Genomic DNA, 22,839 nt, shown 5'->3' on the forward strand with positions numbered 1-22,839 from the left:
AAAATCCACAAGGAATCCACTCCACTCAGACCTATTGTGAGTGCAATTGGATCTCCTACATATGATCTCTGGCAAAGTTTTCTGGCCCACACACAACTGCCAAATCCATATTGGACTTACTACACATTACATTAAGGACTCAACTCACTTCATTGAAAAAAATCCAATGCAAACTCAAACTCAACCCCAATGACAAACTGATCAAGTTTTGCGATGTGGTGTCCCCTATTCACCAAGGTCCCCATAGCAGACACCATGACACTCATTAACTGTAGAAATTCCCAAAAAAGACATCCCACAGCCCTGTTTCAGCATTGTCTACCACTACCAGCTACTTCCAGTGGGATAATGAATACCTCTGACCTGAACAGAAAAGATGGGGTAGCCATGGGTAGCCCCTCTCTTAGCCCTGTAATAGCTAATTTTTATATGGAACATTTTGAGAAGCTGAAGCCCTGAAAAAACAGCACCAAAAAAAGCCCACCATATGGTTCCAAGATTATGTGGATGACACATTCACCACATTTGGAGCCACGGAGAAGAAGAACTAAACAAGTTCCTGGACCCATATCCAACAAGATCCACCCAAACATCCAATTTACTTTATGGAGAGAAAGAAAATGAAAGGAAAACTACCATTTTTTTAGATGTGTTTTAGTCATCCTATAAAACCAAACCAGCAATTGGGACACACAGTATACAGAAAACCTACTCACACAGACCAGATATCTACACAAAAACTCCAATCACCATCCACAGGAGCTAAAAAAGGAGCACCATAAAAACCTTGGTACATCGGCGCAAACAAGAATCTGTGAACCTCACCTCCTACAAGATGAATTGAGATCACCACCTAAACAGGGGCTCTACAGGCTAATGGATTGCTCTAATGCACAGAAATCAGAAGGGCTGCAAGGACCAAGAACAAAGCCACATGAACAAAGAGATAAAAGGAAGCCATCTAGAGGGAAGGTGTTCTTACACCATACATCAAGGGAACCACTGATGCGTAGGTATGGGAAAACTGATGAAAGAAGCACAACCTACAAAACAATCCTACAGACCCACCTAAGAAAATTCAACTAGATGCTTTCACGTTCAGTAAAGTGATAGAGAGGGATCCCACTCTAGCTACTGCCAGGAGTCTATCGCATGACACCATTACTGCAGCTGTGGACAAGTCCTACATAGGAGACCACCAAACTAGCAAGACCTTTGAACGCATCGTAATCAAAAGAACACACAGAAAGGCACTGCAAAGACTATTTCAGCCAGAAAAAATCAGCAATAGCAGAACACACTGATAAACCAACCCTGGACATAGAATATTATTTGAAAAAAAACAGAAATTCTCTGGACCACTCCTGAAAGCCACTACGTCCAGACTACACAGAAGAAGCAATTGAAATCCATATAAGCACACATGGACAATTTTAACAGGAAGGAAGAAACTCCTGAAAATGAACAAGAACTTGGCTGCCAGTGTTGAAAAAATACTAAGGGTCAAGACTGTGTCAAACCAGCTCCACACAAACACAGGATGACCATAGACAAAAGAAACAGGCCCAGGGATACTTCTATTCAGATGCTCCCACCAGTGACAACTTGCTACTTCTACAGGGGTTACTCCCAGGCTCTAGTCTTCATTGTTACTCATACCTCTATTCAGATGCCCTCAACTATTGACCTGGTTGCCGCCTTTGTTACCCATAGACAAGGTTTCCCCACCCACCCTGGACACTCCCCACACACCCTGGACAGATATATACTCCACTTGCTTTTCCAACATCAGATCCTCTGAAGATGCCAGCCACAGATGCAGGCGAAACGTCAGGAGAGAATGCTGCTAGAACACGGCCATACAGCCCGGAAACCACACAGCACCCAACATGATCTATATTCTGCTAAGTAAAACTGTCTGTTTGTTTTCTAATGTCAGATGTCTTTTGCTTTTATTTCTAATTTTAAGTTTTTCTTAAAACTAACTCAGCTGTGTAGGACCAGAGAGCGGCCCTGGCCCCACAGGTGGGTAACAGTGAGGTCTCTCCACCAATGTATACCAGGATCCTTCTATAGGACATTGAATCATGAAAACTATTTTGACAATAGTGCAAGTTTTTATTGAGTTCAGAAAAATAATAAAAAGTTTTTATGGAGTCACAGAAAAATAATAAAAGTTACTACAATCATGTTAGAGTGATTCATTCAGATAGAGTCTAAGGAAATGAAGTATTGGATGGGGTTTGAAAAAGATAAAGGGTAGGGTTATACATTACCAATTCAGGTCAGGAAGCAAAAGAGCTATGTACAACCAGTGAACAGAAGGTCCAAGGGGAGAGTTGAAGTTGAGGTGAGAGCAGCAGCTGTGTCTACATACCATACAGGTACTAGCTTCCTACTTTATAGGAATTGTATCTCAATGATGCTGAATGATGCTTAGTTTTCATGAGAAAAATCGCTGAGTGTCGTCATGAAAACAATATGTTCTTTCAATTGCTGCTTGTTATTAGGAGATGAAGGTCAGTTAGTCTTGATAAAAGGCACATTAGGCAGCTGAGTGAAAACTTTCCCCTGGGAAAACTTCTGATGGTCTTCTATATTAGCTACTTATTAGGGGGTGTAAGTAATTCTATTTATTGGAAAATATCTTATAGGAAAGATCTGTCATCAATAGTCACCATCACATTATAGAACACCATCACATTGTAGAACATGCCCCAACTCACAAATCTGGGTAAAAGCCGGATCCCGATGATTTTAAACAGATCCTCATGAATTCATATGATTTTTGCATTGGAATGAAATGAAACTTCCATGAAACTATAGAACATGTCTTAGTCTACAGGCAGCATCAAAACAATCACACATCCATGCTCTGTAGCACTGCAGTGGCACAAAAACCAGCTTGAAAAACACAGATCCTCATGATTTTTGCAGTCATTCCAAAATCACCAGCATATCACAACTCCACAACTATCACATGTCTGAACACAACGATCACACATCCCATGCTCCGTGGCACTGCAGTGGTGCAAAAACCTGCTTGGAAAACAAATCCTCGTGGAACCTCCTGATTTTTGCACTAGGTCACCCCAAAATAACCACTTCTCAGAACAATGCCAGCTGAGCTAGGGGTGGAGGAAGGGAGACAAGGGTTGGGTAGGGATTTGAGAAGGTGGCAATGGGTGGCTAGGGGTGGGGCAGGGTAGCAAGGGGTGGCTAGGGGTGGGGGAGGGTGGCAAGAGGTGGCTAGGGGTGGGAGAGGGTGGCAAGTGATGGCTAGGGGTGAGGGAAATGAGAAGGGGTGCCAGGGGGAAAGGCCTCTGCTGGGCCCCTGTAGGATCACTCTGGCGGAACCTGGCCGGGCCGAGAGAGGAAAGAGGAAGGGCATGCCCACCACATGACTCAACAGGGCCTGCCCGGGGCAATTGTCCCCAGATGTCCCCATTGTAGCTACACCACTGGTTATAGTGTAACAAGAGACTCATGAGATATATAGCAATGTATACCATTAATGTGTGGATGCTGGTGGGGGGGGGGTGCTGGGATTAGTGTCAACTCTCCTTAATCATTAGGTGTCTGTTTGAATTCCATTTCTTCATGATGTTGCCATATGGGACCACACCTATCTTTTCAGAGGGGTGTTAAAGTCCTTATAACTGCCTCTAAGGATTATGAGAGGAGTGTGACCATTAACAGAATTACTAGGGGAAAATGAAATAGATTTCTCATTGATATATATATATATAGATTTATTGCGACACATTTTTTCAGAACTGGAGGCCACTTCATCAGTTGTAAGATGCGTATTCCATATATGTGTACAAATATAAAATTACAAAATCAGACACACAGGAGAGGCAGGTGGAAGGGTTAGCCACATTTACTGTGTTATTAATATCTAACTGTATTTTCTCAGCCATAATTGCACAGTCAGATAAGTTTCTTTAATAAGGATCTTCCCCGTTCCTCCAAGATGAAACATAAACAGAACTGAGTCAGCTGGTTGGCGGAAAAAGAACAGGAGTGAATTGCTGGAAAGTGGAGTGTTTTTTGCCTCCCCAAAACTGCTGGGGAACATTAGCTGAGACTAGTCTGTAAGACAACAGAATCTGATTAGTGGGGATTCTGTTTGGTTCTGTTTATTTTACCTGGCTGGCTGTTGCTTATTCAGGAAGGGTTGGTTTGACTGGGGTTAATTACTAGCTCTGCTCTCTGCTGTTGCTATTAAGAAGCAGGGGCTGTGAACCTCTAAATTCTAAAGGCTCCTCCTCATCAGAGGAATGAGCTGAAGTGTAAGAGTCAAAGGACTCTTGGCCTTTGACTTCAGCCTGGGGGTTGTGGCTAAAATGTTTTCATTCCTATATGTGTGACCACTAGGCTTGGTGATCCACCAAAACCAAATAACAGAAAAACAAAGAAAAAGCCATTTCGGCTTATTTCTGGTTTTTCTTTTATCAATACTAAACCCCCAGGTGTATTTGAAAAGCCAAATACATCTGGCACCAAAAAAAGTCGAATAACATTCAGCTTTTTTGAACTCTTTAAATCTCACCCTCCTCCGCCACCATTTCCCCAGCCCATGTGGGCTTGCGAGTCAGATGAGGGGGAGAGAAAGATCTCCATTTGGGGCTGAGCTTGCAGGGAGACTCTATCCCCTGCTGATGCTTTTCAAGCTTTGTGGGCTTGCAAAGAACTGGTGGAGGAAGGGACAGCCAGATCCTGCACTGAGCTCACTTAGCCCCACATGCAGGATCATTGCCCCCCACCCCCACCCACTTTCCAAGCTCCATGGAAGCAGGAGGAGAGGAGATACAGCCCGATCCTGCATGTGTGGCTAAGCAAGCTCAGACCTGCATGCAGAATCTAGCTATCTCTTTGCCCACCGAGCTCAGCCCCACATACAGGATCAGTCCCCCACCCCTACTTTCCCTGCTCTTAAAATTCTATATTCACATTACAAAACAGAAAGCAGTAATTATAAGCCATAACCTTGCGCACTATAAAACTGTGAGCTACAATTAATAAAAGGAAACATAACTAACCTTTAAGTACTTTTCAGCTATTCATAATAAGATAGCAGAAATTACTAGGTATGGCTGTTGATAACATGTAGGTGCCCTGTTAAATAATAATAAAAAAGATAAACATGCTCATTCCACAGCCCTAGCACAATCAACAAGAGTACGATTAATGCAACACTAAACCTTTGCCAAAAACCTTAAAATAATTGGAAGAGACTAAACTGGCTTACAGTGCATTACATAATCCATTATGTATGGCACACAGCTCCTTTTCAGCCACAATAATCTAATAGATAGGGTGCTGGATCTTTACAGGGATTCCTGTCTCAGCTATTTGCAAAGCCACTTCCTTTATCCCCTTTAAGCTCTCAAAACCTGCTGCATTAGCAAAGCATTTACAGAATCATCCTAATAATAATTCTGTTGCCATCAAGCTACAATGTACTCATGGCAACCCCAGAACTACAGGGTTTTTCAAGGCAAGAGATCAGCAGAGATGGTTTGCATCTGCCTTCCTCTGCATAACAGCCCCTGTCTTCCCTGCTGGTTTCTCATCCAAGTGCTAACCCTGGATGACTTACTTAGCTTCCAAGCTTAAAACTCACTATCTGGTTTAAACACAATTCTTTCACAGAATATTTTGAGAAAAAAAATGGATCTACTCTGAATGTCACATTTGGTTGAACCCACAGGGAAACATACTTTTGTATAGTGTAGGGCCAATGACGTGGTAGCTAGTGGTTCAAACAGATGTGACAACTGTTTGAGGGACCACAGAAGGGACCGTTGCAGTACAACAGCAGGCATTGGAGGATATGATTTCAGTCAGCTCTTCAGGAACTTCTTGATAAGTTTATGTGAGAAAACAGAATGCCTTTGCACTGTACGGTGATAGGCTGAAATAGATGCTGAATGTACTCAGACTGAAGAGTGGGCTAAACCTTTGCAACTTAATGTAAGCATATAATCAAAGACTAGTGGAAGAGATACAACCTGAGGGAAGAGTGCTGTGGACTTTGCACATGGAGAAAAACACACCCATTTGTATTTATATAGCTTCCAGTGGCGTACCTGCAGCAAATGGCACCGGGGACAAGTACTGATATTGCATCCCCCCCAAATTATGCCCTCCCCCAAAACTGAGCCAGGCAGGAAAAGAGCAAGCTGAGAGGGTGGGTGAGCAGGGTGAGCTGATGGTGGGTGAGCGAGCAGGGTGGATGGTTGAGTGGCGAGCAAGGTGGGGTGAGCGGGAAAATGGCAAGTGAGCAGGTGGGTGAGCAAGTGGGGCTAGTGTACGGGGGCAAAGGAGGAGGTGGGGCGCAGCAGCAAGCTGGGCTGTTGCAGCCCAATTCAATTGTTTGCTCCGGGGGGGGGGGGGATGGGGCAACCAGCCAAATGTGCCCCCATGTAGCACCAGGGGTGTCCGCCCCCTCTGCCCACTCTAAGTAGACCATTGATAGCTTCCTAGCATGTATCAGTATGTCTTTTACCTCCAGTGAAAAAACAAAGCTGTGAGGAATATTCTTCAGGCAGTCAGATTCATGTGAAGTATATTGTGGTAGAATACTGGTCCTAAAGCTAACAGGTCTGGCACTGACGATATACAGCCCTTCATATAGAGCCATGAGGGCAGGAGATAAAATCTTGCAGGGCCAGAAAGGGCCAACCAAGATGTAATCCATGCATTTGTGCATTACCTTGGTCAAGATTTTGCTCATTAATGGGCTTGAGGGAAATGCATAAAAAAGTGCATTTCTCTCGAGTTCACATGAGATGCATTCTCCAGAGAAAAGGGTCCCTGCTAGCTATTGAATAAGCTAGGTGCTTTGGCATTGGTTTTAATTGCAAATAAATCAATCTTCAGAAAATACCATGTATGGACAATAAAGTCTATGTATTGGCTGTTCAAAGATCACTCATGATTTTTACATGTAATCCACTGACTAAATCAGCTTATGCATTGCGCACACCAGCAATATGAATAGCTTTTAAGGTAGGAAAAGATCTCTTCAGCAAGCCTATTCAATATGGGACTTCTCAATATGGGACTTCTCAAATCAGTTGTTAGAGCTTCTTCCATATGACTACCATGTTCTGACACTGATTCATAACAGAGAAAAGCATGCTGCTCAAATAATGAAATACAGAATTGGATGATATTAATCTATAGGTGGTAACTAACCCAAAATCATGGATAATCTCATCCAGCAGCTTCACACAGAGAGATTAACTAGCATCAGAAACAACACTGAACTCAACTGGAACACAACATAATAGAAATGTGACTCAGCAACTTTAATAAGAACTAAGGGTGTGCATTTGGATATGCCAAACCGAAAAAAGCTGAAAAGCCTTTTCAGCATTTTGGGGGTTGAAAAACCCAGTTATCCAGATGAAGCTGAAAAGTATTTGGATATTTTCATCTTTTCCTGCAGCCCATGTAAGGGCACAGGGAAAAAATAGCAAATAAATTAAAGCCCATTTGCAAGCAGGTGATTGGGATCTAAATTTTAACTGCCCCTTTATTCTTAACTTGATTGAAGCTCTGCTAGACTTCCAGGTAAGTGCTGCTGAGCTGGCAAAGGTTCCCCCCTTTTTTCTGGATAACTCTGGAATTAGCCCTTTGGTTTGTTTCCAGATAAACAGGAGGGAGGGGGAGATGAATCTTCTTCTCCAGGCAGCGGAAATTCAATGCAGGCAGGCAGAAATCCAAGGTTTCAGCAGTTGAAGCATCAGAAATTCAGAGGAAGGAGTAGCAGCTAAAGTTTAGCTTTTGCATTGAACTGTCTCAAATTTCTGTCTGGAATGGGATCTGCCAGAATGAGGCTTCTTTTTAATGCTCTTTGGCCATGATCAGAAATTTTTTGAGAGAAATTCAGGCAAAAACATGTTCCATCTGCGATTGGTCAAAGAGCAGTGTTTTTCCTAACCTGAAAACCTATTCACCATTCTAAGGGCACTTTCACACGTGCAGAATAACGCACTTTCAATACACTTTCACGATTGTTTGCAATTTGATTTTGCTATTTCGCACAGTAAAATCCAGCTGTAAAGTTCATTGAAAGTTGATTGAAAATGCATTATTCTGCATGTGCAAAAGTGCCCTTAACTTTCTGCCCACACTTCCACCCTCCTCTCTCTATTGGTTGTTATAATCCACATTAGGGCTGCAAAAATGAAATGCAAAATGCATTGCAGCCATTGGTAGAATAGGAAAGCCCTTTCTTCCACTGGAAACAACTGAAAACTCCATTGGATAGATAGGGCACTCCCTTTGACTCTCCTGACCTAAACTCCACCAAACTTGGGCCTTCTTCCAAGGAGAGTCACCTATAACTATGTGGCAAATTTAGTGATCCTATTTTAAAAGTCACCCCCCTCCAAGTCCTGAAAATTTTCCTATAGAACCAAAATGTTTTAGATATCTGTGGGGGCGGGGGGGGGGGGCGGTGCAGGGAGAATTCCAAAAAATCCCATTTATGGGTATTTGGTTTTTTGAAAATGCTCAAGTCCAGTAAACCCGAATGTGAAAAAAACCCTGGAAAAAAAATGGTACACACCCCTAACAATAACTCTATTTCCTGTCCTAAAAGGACTAAAACCCAGAGAAGTAAAGACACCAATCAAATCCTCCAAGTGTCCAAAAAAAATAATGACACTCAAATTAAAAATATCTTCAGATGTAATATAAAAATAAAGAAAAGAAATAAAAATGTAACACAATGAACTGGGAAGCGTTACACATATCAACCTATAGATATCACTAACACGATCACCGCTGCCTTTTGTAATCCAAGGAGCTCCACCTCCCATGGCATTAAGCATTTACACCAGAGGCCCTTTAAGATTCCCTGCTGAGATTTATTTGGCCAAAATGGACCAAGGATTGACTTTTCGAGTAATGCCCTTCACACAATCACAACTGCAGTCAAGTAATCAAACAGAATGTTCTAAGACACTGAAACAGCTGGTTGTTTCTGACACAGCTGTAAGTATTTATTCAACTATAGTTTACAGTTCCTAACAATGCCCAGGTGAACAGCAGGTAAAAGGTACTGGATTGAATCATAAAGAAGATTTCTAGAAAGTGGGGCCAGTGACTCCAGAGCCTTGCTCTGTGCACTCTCAGAGTTGCCTGCTTTGGGCCCAATCTCCTCTATACTACAGGACCCTCATCTAGATAGCTAAGTGAGGAAGAATGTGTTACCTAGAGAGAACCAGTACAAGCTGCAGAGAAGATAGGGCTAAAGGGCAGTGGTGGGATTCAGCAGGTTTGGCCCAGTTCGGGTGAACCAGTTGTTAAGTCCCTCACTTCACTCCCCTGGGAGAGGGAGCAACCAAGCCACGCCACCGGCCCAGAGATAACCAGCCCAATCAGCGGGCCAGGCTGGCCACAGATTGGGTTGCATGCCTGACAGGCTGTGCAGCCTTTAGGGGAGGCCTGCTGGTGCCCGGCTGCAGCCGAGCACCAGCAGGCCTCCTCCCCCAAAGGCCATGCAGTTGGCCCAGAGATGGGTGCCAGCAGGACTCCCCCAAAGGCTGCGCAGCCAGCCCAGGCTGCGAGGTCTGATCTGTGACCTGCTGGCCCCTGATCGGTGGCCTGCCAGCCCGATCAGGAGGCCTGGCTGGCTGCAGATCGTGCTGCACATCTTCCAGGCTGTGCAGCCTTTGGGGGAGGCCTGGTGGCATCTGACTGCAATCAGGTTCCAGCAGGTCTCCCCTGAAGGCCGCGCTGCCAGCCCAGAGGCGCGTAGATCAATCTGCAGCCAGCCCCCTTTCCCTGGCTAGGAGGCGCAGCCAGGTAAGTGGGCAGTGAAGGGGTGCATGCAGTGGCAGGGCACGCGGCGGTGGGGTGCACGGCAGGGAGGGCATGGCAGGGTGTGTGTGAGCAAATCAGTGGTTGAGGGATTAGAATCCCACCACTGCTAAAAAGTAGAAGATCTAGTCTGACTCCAGGCACCTCCATCTGACCAACTTTCTGGTAGTATAAAGACTACACTAGCTGTTGGAATTTGACCTTTGCCTTTTTTGACTTCACATCACACCTTCTTCTCTGATTGCCTTACTGGTTATGACTCATTTCTTGGTTCTATGCATACTTCTGCTTAATTCCAGTCTGCCTCTCACAGATCCTGACTTCTTGCTTGACTCTGCATTGCAACCCTACCAGCCTGCCATCTGCTTCTGATCCTTTATTCACTTTATTCACTTTATTCACCGCCCAGAGCCCTACGGGGATGGGGCGGTATAATAAATCGAAAATAAATAAATAAATAAATAAATTTAATTCTGACCTGATTTGGCCTTCTCAACTTTCTCTGAACAGCCTTCCTGCATTGGAATTTGACATATCAAGTTCTGAACCTGTCAAGTGGACTGACTGACCATCAATAATAATACTTTCTTTCAAAAAACCAAAGCAAACAAATACACATTGATAATATTACTTTCAGAGATTTTACTGTGAAGCTATCCTTCTCTGTCCTCCTTTTAGGATGAAGTTAATTTTTGCTTCACCAACTTACTTTAGTAGATCACACTGAATAAGAATTTTTTGCATCACCTTGGCAAAAGGCCATGGAAAGATTTGCCAGAATAAAATCCATACCACTTAGGAGGTTATATCTTAAAACTAACACAATGAATTCTTACATGAGAGTGTACACTTCTGTCTAGCCAGTTTAATAAGCTATTTGTGTGCTGCTCTCAGTGTTGTTTCTCATCTTGTCAAATGCAGAAGCGTTATTAGAGTTTTGTGTTACCTGTCTTCAGCATCTCTGCACTGATTTTCAAGTAATCGATAACATTAGCAATCTCATCAAAGTTCCTTTAAAACCTTCGCTGTTCTTTCTCTAATAGCCGCTCCTGTGAATTACTCATGGTGCATGGCAAAATGAAGAGAATCTAACAAATTTAGGCTTAAATTATCACTTTCTCTCAGATGCGCATAAATAACCATCTTGAACAGGGCAAACTTCTGCATCACAATATAAATTTAAAAACGCTAAACATAAAAATTATCCTAAATTAATTTTCCCATCAAACTTACCAAAAGGCAAATCAGGGATTGGTTATTCAATGTTTGATTAACATAGGGAACAAATATATTCCAAAACTCTGCTTTTTTTATAAATCAACATGATGCTGATAATACAAAGACAACACTGTACATCTTATCTGTTAGTTTTATTACAGTTGACAGGCTCCCACCAGGGACTGGGGACTCTTCTATGCTAGGTTCCCCATCGCCATATACTAATCAGCTGGACAGCAGGGAGAATGACCACCACCAGGGGGAGACCTTGGCTGGTGTCATGGCAATGCTGCTGGCAACATACCGATTTCACTTCCAGAGAGAACCAGAAGTGATTATCATTACATCACTGGCAGGATTATGATCTGGGATTTGGACAAAAACTTTATGGTAAAAATGGCTCCTACCACAGAGTTTTTGTCCAAATACCAGAGCATCCCTACATCACAAGTGATGCAATTACTTTGTTTCCTGTGCATACCAGAAGTGATGTTGCCATTATGTTGCCCCCCTGCTGACTGTAAGGCTGATTCCGCATGGGCCAAAAACAGCAGTGTGAAAACAGTATAAACCCTTTTACACCATTTTAAACTCTTTTACACCATTTTCACACCATTTTCACACTGCTGTTTTTGGCCCATGCAGAATCAGCCTAAGTTCCTCAGTCCCCTGCTGGTTGCCAGAAGATATTTGGCAACATTAAGTCTTATACATGTTTTCATTTTATACAAACACACTGTCAAGCTTCATTTTTTTTAATAGGACATAAAAGATAAATTGCTGGAGGAAAACTGACAATATTGTTGCTTACAAAATGGATCCATGTGTTCCAACTTGAGCAATAGCAGTCCCCTATTTTAATTCATCTTCCTTTAATATAAAACCAACATCTCTGACAGAGAACTCATTTCAAGTGCTGCTTTGTGAATATCAAGCTTCATTTGTATTTGCTAAGGGGAGACATTAAAAACAGTGCATGCTTTCTGGGTGTAATTTCTTATATTACCTCTCTTTCAAAAAGCCAAACAGTTGTTTATGGGCAAAAGTTTTAAGGAAGCTTCAAGCTCCAACAGAGTTAATATCTTTGTATCAAAACTTAAGGAAACACACTAAATCAAATGTCTTTCCAAGCACCCTCTCCCTTTGTTCTTCCTAATATTTGCAAAAATACTTTGGCTCTCAAAACTGGAAAAAGTTGTACTTAGAAACACTGTTCTCTGAAGCAACAGCCTGAAACAGAGATTAACACAAAACTCCATACCCTACTTCTTATTGTTTGTAGCAAAAGGCCATTACAAAATGGGATTCCACCTATTAAAATATACAAATATAAAATATACGAATATATAAAATTGATAAAACAACTATAAAACCCTACTGAGCTGTATCAACTGGGTCCCCAGTTTCTAAACAAGTTTATACATTATTTTGTTGTAGAGATAAATTTAGAGCAATTTTTTTTTGCAGCCAAAGCAAATAAAGACACATTATAGGTAATTAGGGGATTAAGATCCACCAGCAGAAATACCAGTTTATTCTGATGGTAAATTTTGAAACATAAAACACAGACTCACAAATGAGACTTGTAGGATACTTTCCAGTCAAGACAAAACAATCCAATACTGAATGGAAACCACAGTTTTCAACGGACTCTGCTAGCACCATAGCATTACTCCTTTTCTCAGTATCACTATGATGAGCCATATAACACATCATGCATTTTCTCACACTCACATGGCACAGTTCGGAGGTAGAGGTTGTCTCGGATGATCTGTTGCAGCTCGTGGTCCACTGAGCCCTTCTGGAACCGCAAATTGAGGTAGTGACGAAGATCTTTATCAACAACGCCTCCTGATAAAGCCACAAAGTACATACTGGTCAGTAAGAAAACAGGAACCAAAGGCAAATTTCTTCTTAAAATTAAATTGCTACCTTTATTTATAATTGCATCAACTAGTCACTCCCAGGCTAAACAACCTTACATCACTGTCAGAGAAGAGACTATTCCAAACCAACACAGCCCCAATGTAGGCCACAATTTAAATGAATGTGCAAATAAACACATTTATATTTATTTATTTGTTTGTTTGTTTACTTACTTGCTTGCTTGCTTACTTACTTACATTAAGACACAACCTGGAACTCATGGCTACTAGACTAACAATATACAGGAGGGGAAAGATGAAAAAGAATAAAACAGCCTAAAGAAATAGGAAGACCAGATAATGGAAAACCACAGTATCCTCAATCGTATACTTGGCCTGTGGAACTGCATCAGATCCCACAGGGTCCAGGTCTCATTAGAGGGGCAGAACACAAAAGGACCTGGTTGGAGATAACAATATCTTTTGGGGCAGAGATCACCAGGAGAGATGGTCCTGAAGATACACTGGCGCCAGACTGTTAAAGGCTATGAAGTTAAGTACCAAAATATTGCACCTGAGCTGATATTTCACTTGGAGGAGCACCAGTGGAATGTATACCACTCAAGGGTCCTTGCTGATGCATTTGGCACCAGCTGGAGGTTCTGGAGCAGACCCAAGGATAGAACGAGTTGTGGTAGTCCAATCTAAAGGTGACAGTTGCATGGATCACTGTAGCTAGGTCAGTTTGGGACAGGTGAGGTGCCAATTGTGCACCCTGACTAAGATGGTAAAATCACCATTTGAATTAAGTGGGGATCAGTGCATACAGTACAACCCAAAATAAATTACAATTGCTGTCTACTTTCAGATGAAGTCTTCTTATAAGTATAATACATGTCCAAAACTACGAACAATGCAACAGTACAACAAGGTAAGCCTCAATTCTAGCCCATCAGCATAGTGCACAGGATACCCAGGAGGGAGTCAACTAATGTGAACTCTTCTGCCGGCTATGCCAGATCTGCCAGATTCTCTCCTTTTCTGGGGCAAGTGCCCTGGGAAGGGCAAATCCCCCAGCATGCCTGACTGCCTCTTCCACAAGTGGATTTGTCTTCCCCCTTTGGATGGGGCTGTAAGCTGGGTTATGGAGAATATGAATTAAATGATTCTCATAATATTTTTATTCATAATGCATGCCTGTTTAAGTAGAGAAGCCAGCAAGGATGGCAGATGCTGTATTATGGTAGGTGGCAGTTCCACAGACTAGGTGCACTTGGTCATAGTCAAAACTCCACCTTGAATATTTCAGTTTTGTATTTAGTAATAATGTATATTGATCCACATGCACACACACAGTTTGGCAAAGCTGATGACAATATCTACTGCTGAGATATACAATAAAAGCCGAGCACAAAGGACATTGAACTCATTAAAAGATCCAAAACTAGAGAGGATAATTTTCACTTCTGAAGAAATGACAAGGATAAACATAAGGAGGTTTATAATTTTCTCTAGCCCAGGGTATTATAAAAGTAGACTTTTGCAACCCACAGATGTTACAGATGAAGCATTATCACTGAGTTTTATTTCTCAGTGCAGGGATGGTTATAAAACAAACATTTTTTTCTTTCTATTGCTATTCTCACACAGTAACTGAAATATTTCTTAGCACAGAAACAATGTCATTATGTTTCCATATAAAATATATTTTAGAACATGCATTTTTTACTTACACATCTTACATTATATCTGTTCTGTGAACAGAATTTGGTAGCATACTGAGAAAAATCAGAAGTGATGACACATCACTGTAGGAATTGACATAAATTTTGTAGTTTTAAGTTTGTCCAGCTTGCTCATGGATTATGTAAGCAAATTTGGATAGAGAGGAAAGGGCTATCTGGAATATCATAATGTTTATTTGCAACCACAAGGGGAATCTCTTTTCTATGGTCCAGCTTGATTCTATTCCAATATTATGTCACAACCACACAGGCAAGGCCAAAGTTATTCTACATCCAAGTCTACATTCCAATTCTTGGAATGCATGAATGACACTTTTCAAGACAATGTTACTAGCCAACCAATTTAGGAACTGCCCTAAACACAAGAGCCAGCACTGTGTAGTGATTAAGAGAGGCAGATTCTAATTTGGAGAACTAGGTTCAATTCATCAATCATCCAAATGGCAATGGCAAACCACCTCTGAAAGTCTCTTGCTTTGAAAATCCTACTGAGTTGCCATAAACCAGCTGTGACTTGAGGGCACTTTCCATCAACACGATGGAAAAGTAATCATAGTCACATCCTTCATTTATCTATTTTTTTAAATGTATAGCCCCCGCCCTTCCCATCAAGGCAGCAGTTTGTTTCCCAACATCACTAATGGAACAACTTGACTTCAAAAACAAATGAACAAAACAAAACTACAAAAAAGAGCCAGAATTTTTCAATTTTCTTGTTTTAAAACATGTTTGGAAGAAGGGTAATAGATGTAATCCAGACTACATTGAAGGCAATGACAGTTTTGCTATTAATTTCTTGTGGGATTGAGATAGCTGTCTGGCTGTGCATTTTTTTCCAGAAAAGTTATGATAAAATAGCCTAACAATAAGGCAGATGGGGCCTTTTAAGATTATATAACAAAGCCCTATGAAACCATTTTCAGGCACAATCAGTTCTGTTCCGTCAGACTGAAAGACTTGTATAGTCAAAATACAATTAAACAAGTGCTAATATTTTACAATGTTGAGTCATGTTTCAATGTACAAATAAAGTAGATTTTAAAAAGAGATTTTATGGTCCAAGCAAGACTATATATTGATTTTATTGTGAAAGCATCTCTAGAAATTAGACATGTTTTACAAAACTTATACATACACAAGGCCTGCAAAGTAACATTGATAAGATACTGGTTGTGGTGGGTTTTCTGGGCTGTGTGGCCATGATCTTGTTCCTAATGTTTCGCCTGCAACTGTGGCTGGCATCTTCAGAGGTGTATCACAGAAGGAAGTCTGTTACACGCTGTTACATTCTAACAACCACCTCATTTACATTGCCAATGGAGTAGACATTCTACTCTAAGAACTTGCGACTTGACAGCACATACATACTGTTCAGGATGGTTCTGCCAGCCCCACCCCCACCCCCCATTTACCAAGTCTGAAGGACAAACAACAATCCTTTCCACAGACACCAATTCTAGCAAGTGGCTGCAGAATGGGAAAGCAAGGAGGATCCAGCAGATACTAGAGAAGAGAGAAGAACAGGCAGGCAGGAGTTGTGGTCCAAGAAGGAAACTGTCATGGGCCAGCCCTTGGGTCATGAGGACTCTGACGTAGAACCTGAAGACACTGCGAATCCAGAACTGGCTCCTCGCAAGAAGGTGCAGGTGATAGAGCCAGCTCCAAATCCCTCCGACAGCTGAGGCAGAGTCTGATGCCATGCAGCTGGGAGAGCCATGTAGGTTTATTCTTCTAATGAATGGTAAATGAGTCATCCCACAAAAGTCATCCCTACTGTCTACTTGGTGTTAGAAACGTTTCAAGACCTCAAAATTATATCATGAGCAAAAATTGATGAAAGCAGCATAGATTGATTTAGATAAGTTCTTGCAAGTGCAGGCATCTGTACACAGACAGCCAGATACGGTGACAGCAACAAGCAGCATGATTATATTTTCTGTCTCTTGGCTGGTGGTCCCTCCTCTTGATTCCCATTGCATAGGAGCTCAAGAGTTTACAGCCTATTGTGTTTGCACAAGCATATCACATGAAGTCCTGCCCCTGATTACATCTCCCAATACTCTAATTTAAATATTGGTTGTTATATTGCCTATGTTGTGAACCGCCTAGAGCCCTCTGGGGATGAGGCGGTCTATGAAGTCTAATGAAATAATAAATAAATAAATACTTCTGCAGTCCCCAGACCATTATTTGTTTTCATCCTTATTTGGTTACAGTTTCCATGGAGTACCAGGCACTTCTAACCACAAACCATTGTCTCAGCCCAGCAATTAGCTTTGCAACTTAGAATAACAGTTTTTGTAAGCTTTAATTATAAGTTTATAATAACTGTAAAAGCAATGTTTTCCTTATTGATTACACTTGGCAAAAGCATAATACAGGAGGGGAATCAGCTATGAAAATGAACAAAACATCATTTTAAAATTGTCACCAGGACAATTATGGATGATCTTGTATTTCTCTCCGCACACTTTTTTAAAGAGAAGGTGATCCATTCAGAAAGCTGCTAGAAGTGAAAAGCTAACCTGTTCTTCTACACACATCATTGAAACATACCCTGCTGCAATGAAAGCTAGGAGTTTTTAAACACTCAGTTAACAAGACATTATTGTATATCAATTGAAGGTGTACAAAGAATAAGCCATTGCAGGTTTGACAGACCTATTTAAATTGTCTTCTTTTTGGCATACAGTGAGCAAAGAATTGTTATACCCGAGAATATAATTGTTGCAGCCACAGCAGCTGCTCAGAAAATCTCCTGACATGCTGCTCACTCTGGCCCAGGGCCAAAACTTGTCATATTGCTTGCCAAAATGGTTTTGCTTTCAGCAGCGGTGAAGCTCCCAGGGGACTGGGGGGGGCGCAACACACTGGGCGCACGAATTTGGGTCACATGGGGAGGCACAAAATCTCCCCGGCCCCTCCCGCTTCCCCCCACAGTGCCCCCCAGGGCGCTTCTCTCATTTTGCTTTAGAACAGCAGGCTGGAGAACAGGCTCTCCTGAGCTGGGAACTACATTTCCCAGGGTCTCCTGGGAAATGTAGTTCCCACCAGAACAGGAAGGCCTGTTCTCCAGCCTGCTTGGTTTTCTAAAGTAAGTGGGAGTGGGATGGGAGTGAGAGTAAGTGGGAGTGGGGGGCGCCGCCACGGGGGGGAAGCCAGAGTGAGCACCGGGCGCACTCTGGCCCAGCTACACCTCTGGCTTTAAGTACCATAAAACACATATTTTGCAGTATGTGAAGAGTTAAAAACCTTAAAACACAAAGGCCTCATTCTTCCCATACCATCGCAAGGATGTTTCAGTGTGGAATAAGTCTTACAAAATCAAGTACTGGCGGATATCAGTATTTGTGACCACAATGCTGTTAAACATCTCCAGGTGTACCTCTGGACTGGTGATTTTTTCTTCTTTGGCCAATATTTATTCAATTAAAATATGAAAGATATGAAAAAATCCAATGCACAATAAATTATACTATTGTTCTGTTGCTTTCAGTGCATGGATATTTTATTGATGCTTTATTACTGCCATTACTGATGATACTGATCTTACCATATTATGTCTTTCAAAAAATTGTCTTCACTACTATTTCAGGAAAATCAGAGCAGAAATTTCCTCAATAAATAAGAAAAATAAATATTTTAAATTGTAGTTATTTATTTAAGCATATCTGGTTGCCACCTTTCAGTTTTAAAAGATCAAGATGACTTATTTATTAAGAAAAAGTCTTTATAATCGTATCCTGTAGTTGCCACCAGTAGGGAGAGGGTAATACACAATTACAGGGCATTCCAGAGAGTAGGGGGAGTTGAGAAGACCAGTTCAATGTAGCAGTAGAGACAACAGAGACAGACAGAACAGAACACAATGGTACAAATCAGAGGCAGACTTATGCAAAAACACAATCACCTGGGAAAAAATGAAGGGTGGGGTACACAATCTTGACATAGCACTGATGTGCAATGTCACTTCTGCCACAAAAATGAAAGTGACATCATCAGGGTGACTTCAAGGATTCACCTGAAACTCATAGCATGTCATCCTGATGCAATGACATCACTTCAGTTTATGTGCCAGAAGTGATATCATGTGTTGGTCCAGCATCAACAATACTGGAGGGACAAAAAGGAACCTTTTCTCTTAGTAATCTGCATATTTTAGTAATCTGCATATGAGAAAACAGTCTTTCAGACAGCTTTCAGAGTACTGGCTTCTTCTTCCTTCCACTTTTTTTAAAAAATGACAAAACAGAACTGCCTGGAAGTATACTGGAAGCTACTGTAGATCTTGCAGCAACGGAAGAGGCCTATCACTGCCATCATCCATGGTGCAATATTTTCCCTGTTGCAGTTTGCAATGTGTAAGTCTACAGAGTGTATGATGGTAACTTCACCTTAACATCAGCAGCATATGGATCAGCAGCAGTACAGCAGGAAGGTAATTTATTTCCAGGAAAGGGCACAAATCGCTTACCAGCCTAACTTGTTCAAGGCACTTAAGGTATGAAAGCCTCTGAGCATTCCAAGATGAGCTGTCGATCAGCAATCAAAACTGAACTTAAACACTGATTTTTTCCCTATATGCCACCTTTATTAAAGCACCAATATTAAGAACAAGTTATTAACACTAAACATTAAAAAGGTAGAAGAATACCTTCAGAACTCTTTTTAATTTTTCCATGTCATATCAGTACTGCTGCTGGATTATTTAACACCCAAAGGAAGCTGATTCATACTTATGAACTGGGCTTGCCTTGCTGAAATCATATAAGCAGTGACTTGTCTAAACAGAGTAACACGTAAGGATGAGCAGGGATGATGCTATACATTCTTGAAATGACTGAAGCTGTACTATGCCAGCAAATGGATTCACTCTGTGTGTGCGAAAGCATTTTTTAAATTGCTTACTAAGTCAGTATGGGAGTGAATCCTATCTCATGGAAACATGGTGAATTAATCACAGTTTGAGTCCTGCAAGTAAATAGCTTGAGAAAATAGTCCGCATGTATTAGCAATATAGCCTGTGACAACAGTCCTTGCCAAAGATGCTATGTTAATTTGTCCCAGTGAAGTAAATTGGATTGCAGGGAAATCTTTGCTGACCAATTCCCAACCCCAGTTAACAAGATCCTACTCTTTTAGCCTTGTTCATTGAGCAGAAACATCACAATCCCTTGGTTCTTAGTCACAATAGTTTAGGACAGGAATGGGAAATCCAGGTTCCTGAAATATGCACAGAATTTTTAAGCTTCCTGAATTGAATATAAATGATAGTTAACAGACGTTACAAAATAATCATGAGCAATCAAACCTTTGAGTGACAAAACAGCTTCCCTTGCCAACCAGGGTATCTAGCTGTGGGGCCAGGACCGCGTCTCTGGTCCTACACAGCTGAATTAGTTTAAGAAAAACTTAAAGTTAGGAAACACCCAAGAAACAATTTTGAAACAGAAGATAAGTTTACTGGACAGCATAAGTATCTGACCAGGGTGTCCTCTTAAGGGTAAGAGGCACACCCTTGATACAAAGGGACCAATTTTTATAGACGCAAAAATACAAACGTCACACAATCCATCCCCTTAAGTTTCACGTATTATGATTCATATACCTTAAGAATCTAATTGGATAGAATCTGTCTCCTGGTCACATGAAGACAGCCTATATTCTACGTCAAACGCTGCATGCTGTTAGTGCGTGGCCCTCTACCCATATACAAAGGGCAGCAATAAAGCTAGCTTGTTGTCTCCAAGAAAAACCCGTTTTGCTAAGTTTCTCCCAGAGAGAGATATGTCCCTAGGTAATGCAGCTCTGACTCTACATACTTTTGGATCATAAAACTTTCCTTCTCTCCCAGCATGAAATGATTCTAACATTTTAAAAGATTTTACAAACATGATTCTAAAACAACAATAGAATTATAGTGAAATACTAATACATGTGAATCTCTCATTATCATTTATGTGTTCATTTAACTATATATAGAAAAACACTTTTTCCTATTTAACTAATCACATTCATTTCTAACCCAAAAACCAAAGTTATAAATGTATATGTCTTCTGTCACGTAGTAGCCTGTAGTTACAAGATACTAAAGATGTTATCTTGCTTGCCTGCATAGTCACTGACAAGCTGGTAACATTCCTTTGACCTACTGCAAAAATGCAGGCTTTGGGTAACTTACACAGAAGCTCCCATTTTGATTCTTCAAATCTCCGGTTCTATGACTTCCATGTTTCTTGATTAAATACAAATTTATACACATTCTGGCCCATCTCCACAAGGACATCATAAAATCTGGCAGACTCTGCTGTGATCCAGGCTCAAATCACACTGAACACATGGCTGCCACCAAAAACAGCTTCCAAGCACTCAGTTCTCAAACCTTTCTATAATATCTATTAGAACATACCCATCTTTCTTGGTAGCATGGTGGGAAATGCAGAACACTGTGATTTCATAAAATTGGTAAATCCTTGTTACAAATTATATAAATCCACAGATGCCATTTTCAGTGGAAGATGCATGTTCCATCTAACATATGGTTTGGGCTCCTCTTCACAGAGATGCATACATGCACATCATTGAATGTATGCCAGAATTTTCTGAGCACCCCTCTGATGGTGCCCCTCCTCTATTTGTCTGTCTTCTCTGTCTCTTTCTTTATTTTGTAGACTACCAGGAATAAAATTCCAAAAACTATTTTATTTCCCCTTTTATTTTATTATTTTCCTGGTAGAATGTATGAGATTTAGGCCAAAGGATGTCATTTGTGACACTAAGGAAAATCTGGTGGGAGTTCCAATATTTCATTAAATCAAAATAAGATTTTATTTACAACTGGTAGGTAACGTCAAGGTTCCAAACAAATTATTTACAAAAATTAAAATAAAATCTAACTGAAGCACCAAATACTTTTAATAACTTATCATCAGCGTAAAGTCATTCTGACCCTTTCATATCTTCTCTCTCTATCCCTTATTCTGTTCTTTCAGACTAGAATGTAAACTTTTCACTCTTACAATGAAACGATGTCACCCTTTGTCACACTCATACAGCTTCTGTCCTTTTCTGACAGACTCCAATTCTTCCTTGGAGAGAATTCTGACACTTTTAACTCTGAAAGTTTCTATATTCCTCACAGATTAATATATCTCAAAGCTAACTTCAATTTCTCCCTCTCGTAAATAAACACAGCCAAGATTCCTCTCACACAGTTTCACCCACTTCACACACACACAGACCTCTCCCTCTCTCCCCATCTCCACCCCGTTATATTCTTTCTTCCTTTTTTTATTCCAAACATTCCTCACAAAAACCAATCACAGCTCACCTGCCTTTTTATGGCCACTCCCTTTCACTTTCTCCTATTCAGGACTTAGTTTAGAGCCACACAAATCAACAATCATTTCAATCCAACCTTAAAATAGTTACAACCTCCCCCCCGCCTCATAAACCATTCCCAAAGAATATTTGAACAGTCCGTCTTTAAAGGGTGTGGAGGATTGGATGAGAGCTGATGAAAGGAAAATTGCACAATGGGGGCAAAAGTAGCACTTGTGTATTCTTGAAAATTTTCCTCCAGATTGCAGGCTACATCTGCCCTCTAGTCACATTAATGTCTATGTATATTGATGTTAGTTTTATTGTTTTTCTTTGTTAACTATACAAATATCTCTAACAGTGGGTGTTGCTTCTGATTCATGGTGACCCTCTGAATTAATGATCTTCCAAAAGTCTGAATTGATAATCTTCCAAATGTCTTGTCACTGATAGCCTTGCAAAGGTCTAGCAAAATGAAGGCTGTGGCTTCCTTTACTGAGTTAATTTATCTCATGTGACTCCTCTTGCTGCCTTCAACAACTAATTGCATAGATGGAAATTACGTTTTTGTCGCAGTTAAGAGAATCTTGAGATTCTTATGTATATTTTCATATTACTTTGGGGCCTTTGCAATAGAAGCAACTACTTCTCCCAAGATGAAACACTGATGGTTCATGCTATGTTGCAGATAACCATAAATTGAAAAGGAGCATGACAACAAGCCCTGAGGGAAGGAATAATTAATGCTTCCTTTGATGTAAACACATTCTATTTTTTGCAGCAATGCTGCATAAACTGAACAACTGACTCATCATCCTCAAAGCACTGCTTTAAGATTTAAGGATGCTTCT

At 41.1% G+C, this 22,839-nt stretch overlaps 1 protein-coding gene across 1 annotated transcript in view; it reads right to left on the reverse strand.

The window, feature by feature from the left end:
• Positions 1-22,839, reverse strand: part of LOC125435399 (membrane-associated guanylate kinase, WW and PDZ domain-containing protein 2-like) — a 349,447-nt gene that overhangs the window by 187,765 nt on the left and 138,843 nt on the right. Inside the window, exon 3 of the mRNA XM_048501597.1 lies at positions 12,793-12,909. Coding sequence (XP_048357554.1) covers positions 12,793-12,909 — 117 coding nt within the window. The remainder of the gene's footprint in view (positions 1-12,792; positions 12,910-22,839) is intronic.

This window comes from Sphaerodactylus townsendi, linkage group LG06 (genome assembly GCF_021028975.2).
Source record: "Sphaerodactylus townsendi isolate TG3544 linkage group LG06, MPM_Stown_v2.3, whole genome shotgun sequence".
In the NCBI taxonomy this organism is placed as follows: Eukaryota; Metazoa; Chordata; class Lepidosauria; order Squamata; family Sphaerodactylidae; genus Sphaerodactylus; species Sphaerodactylus townsendi.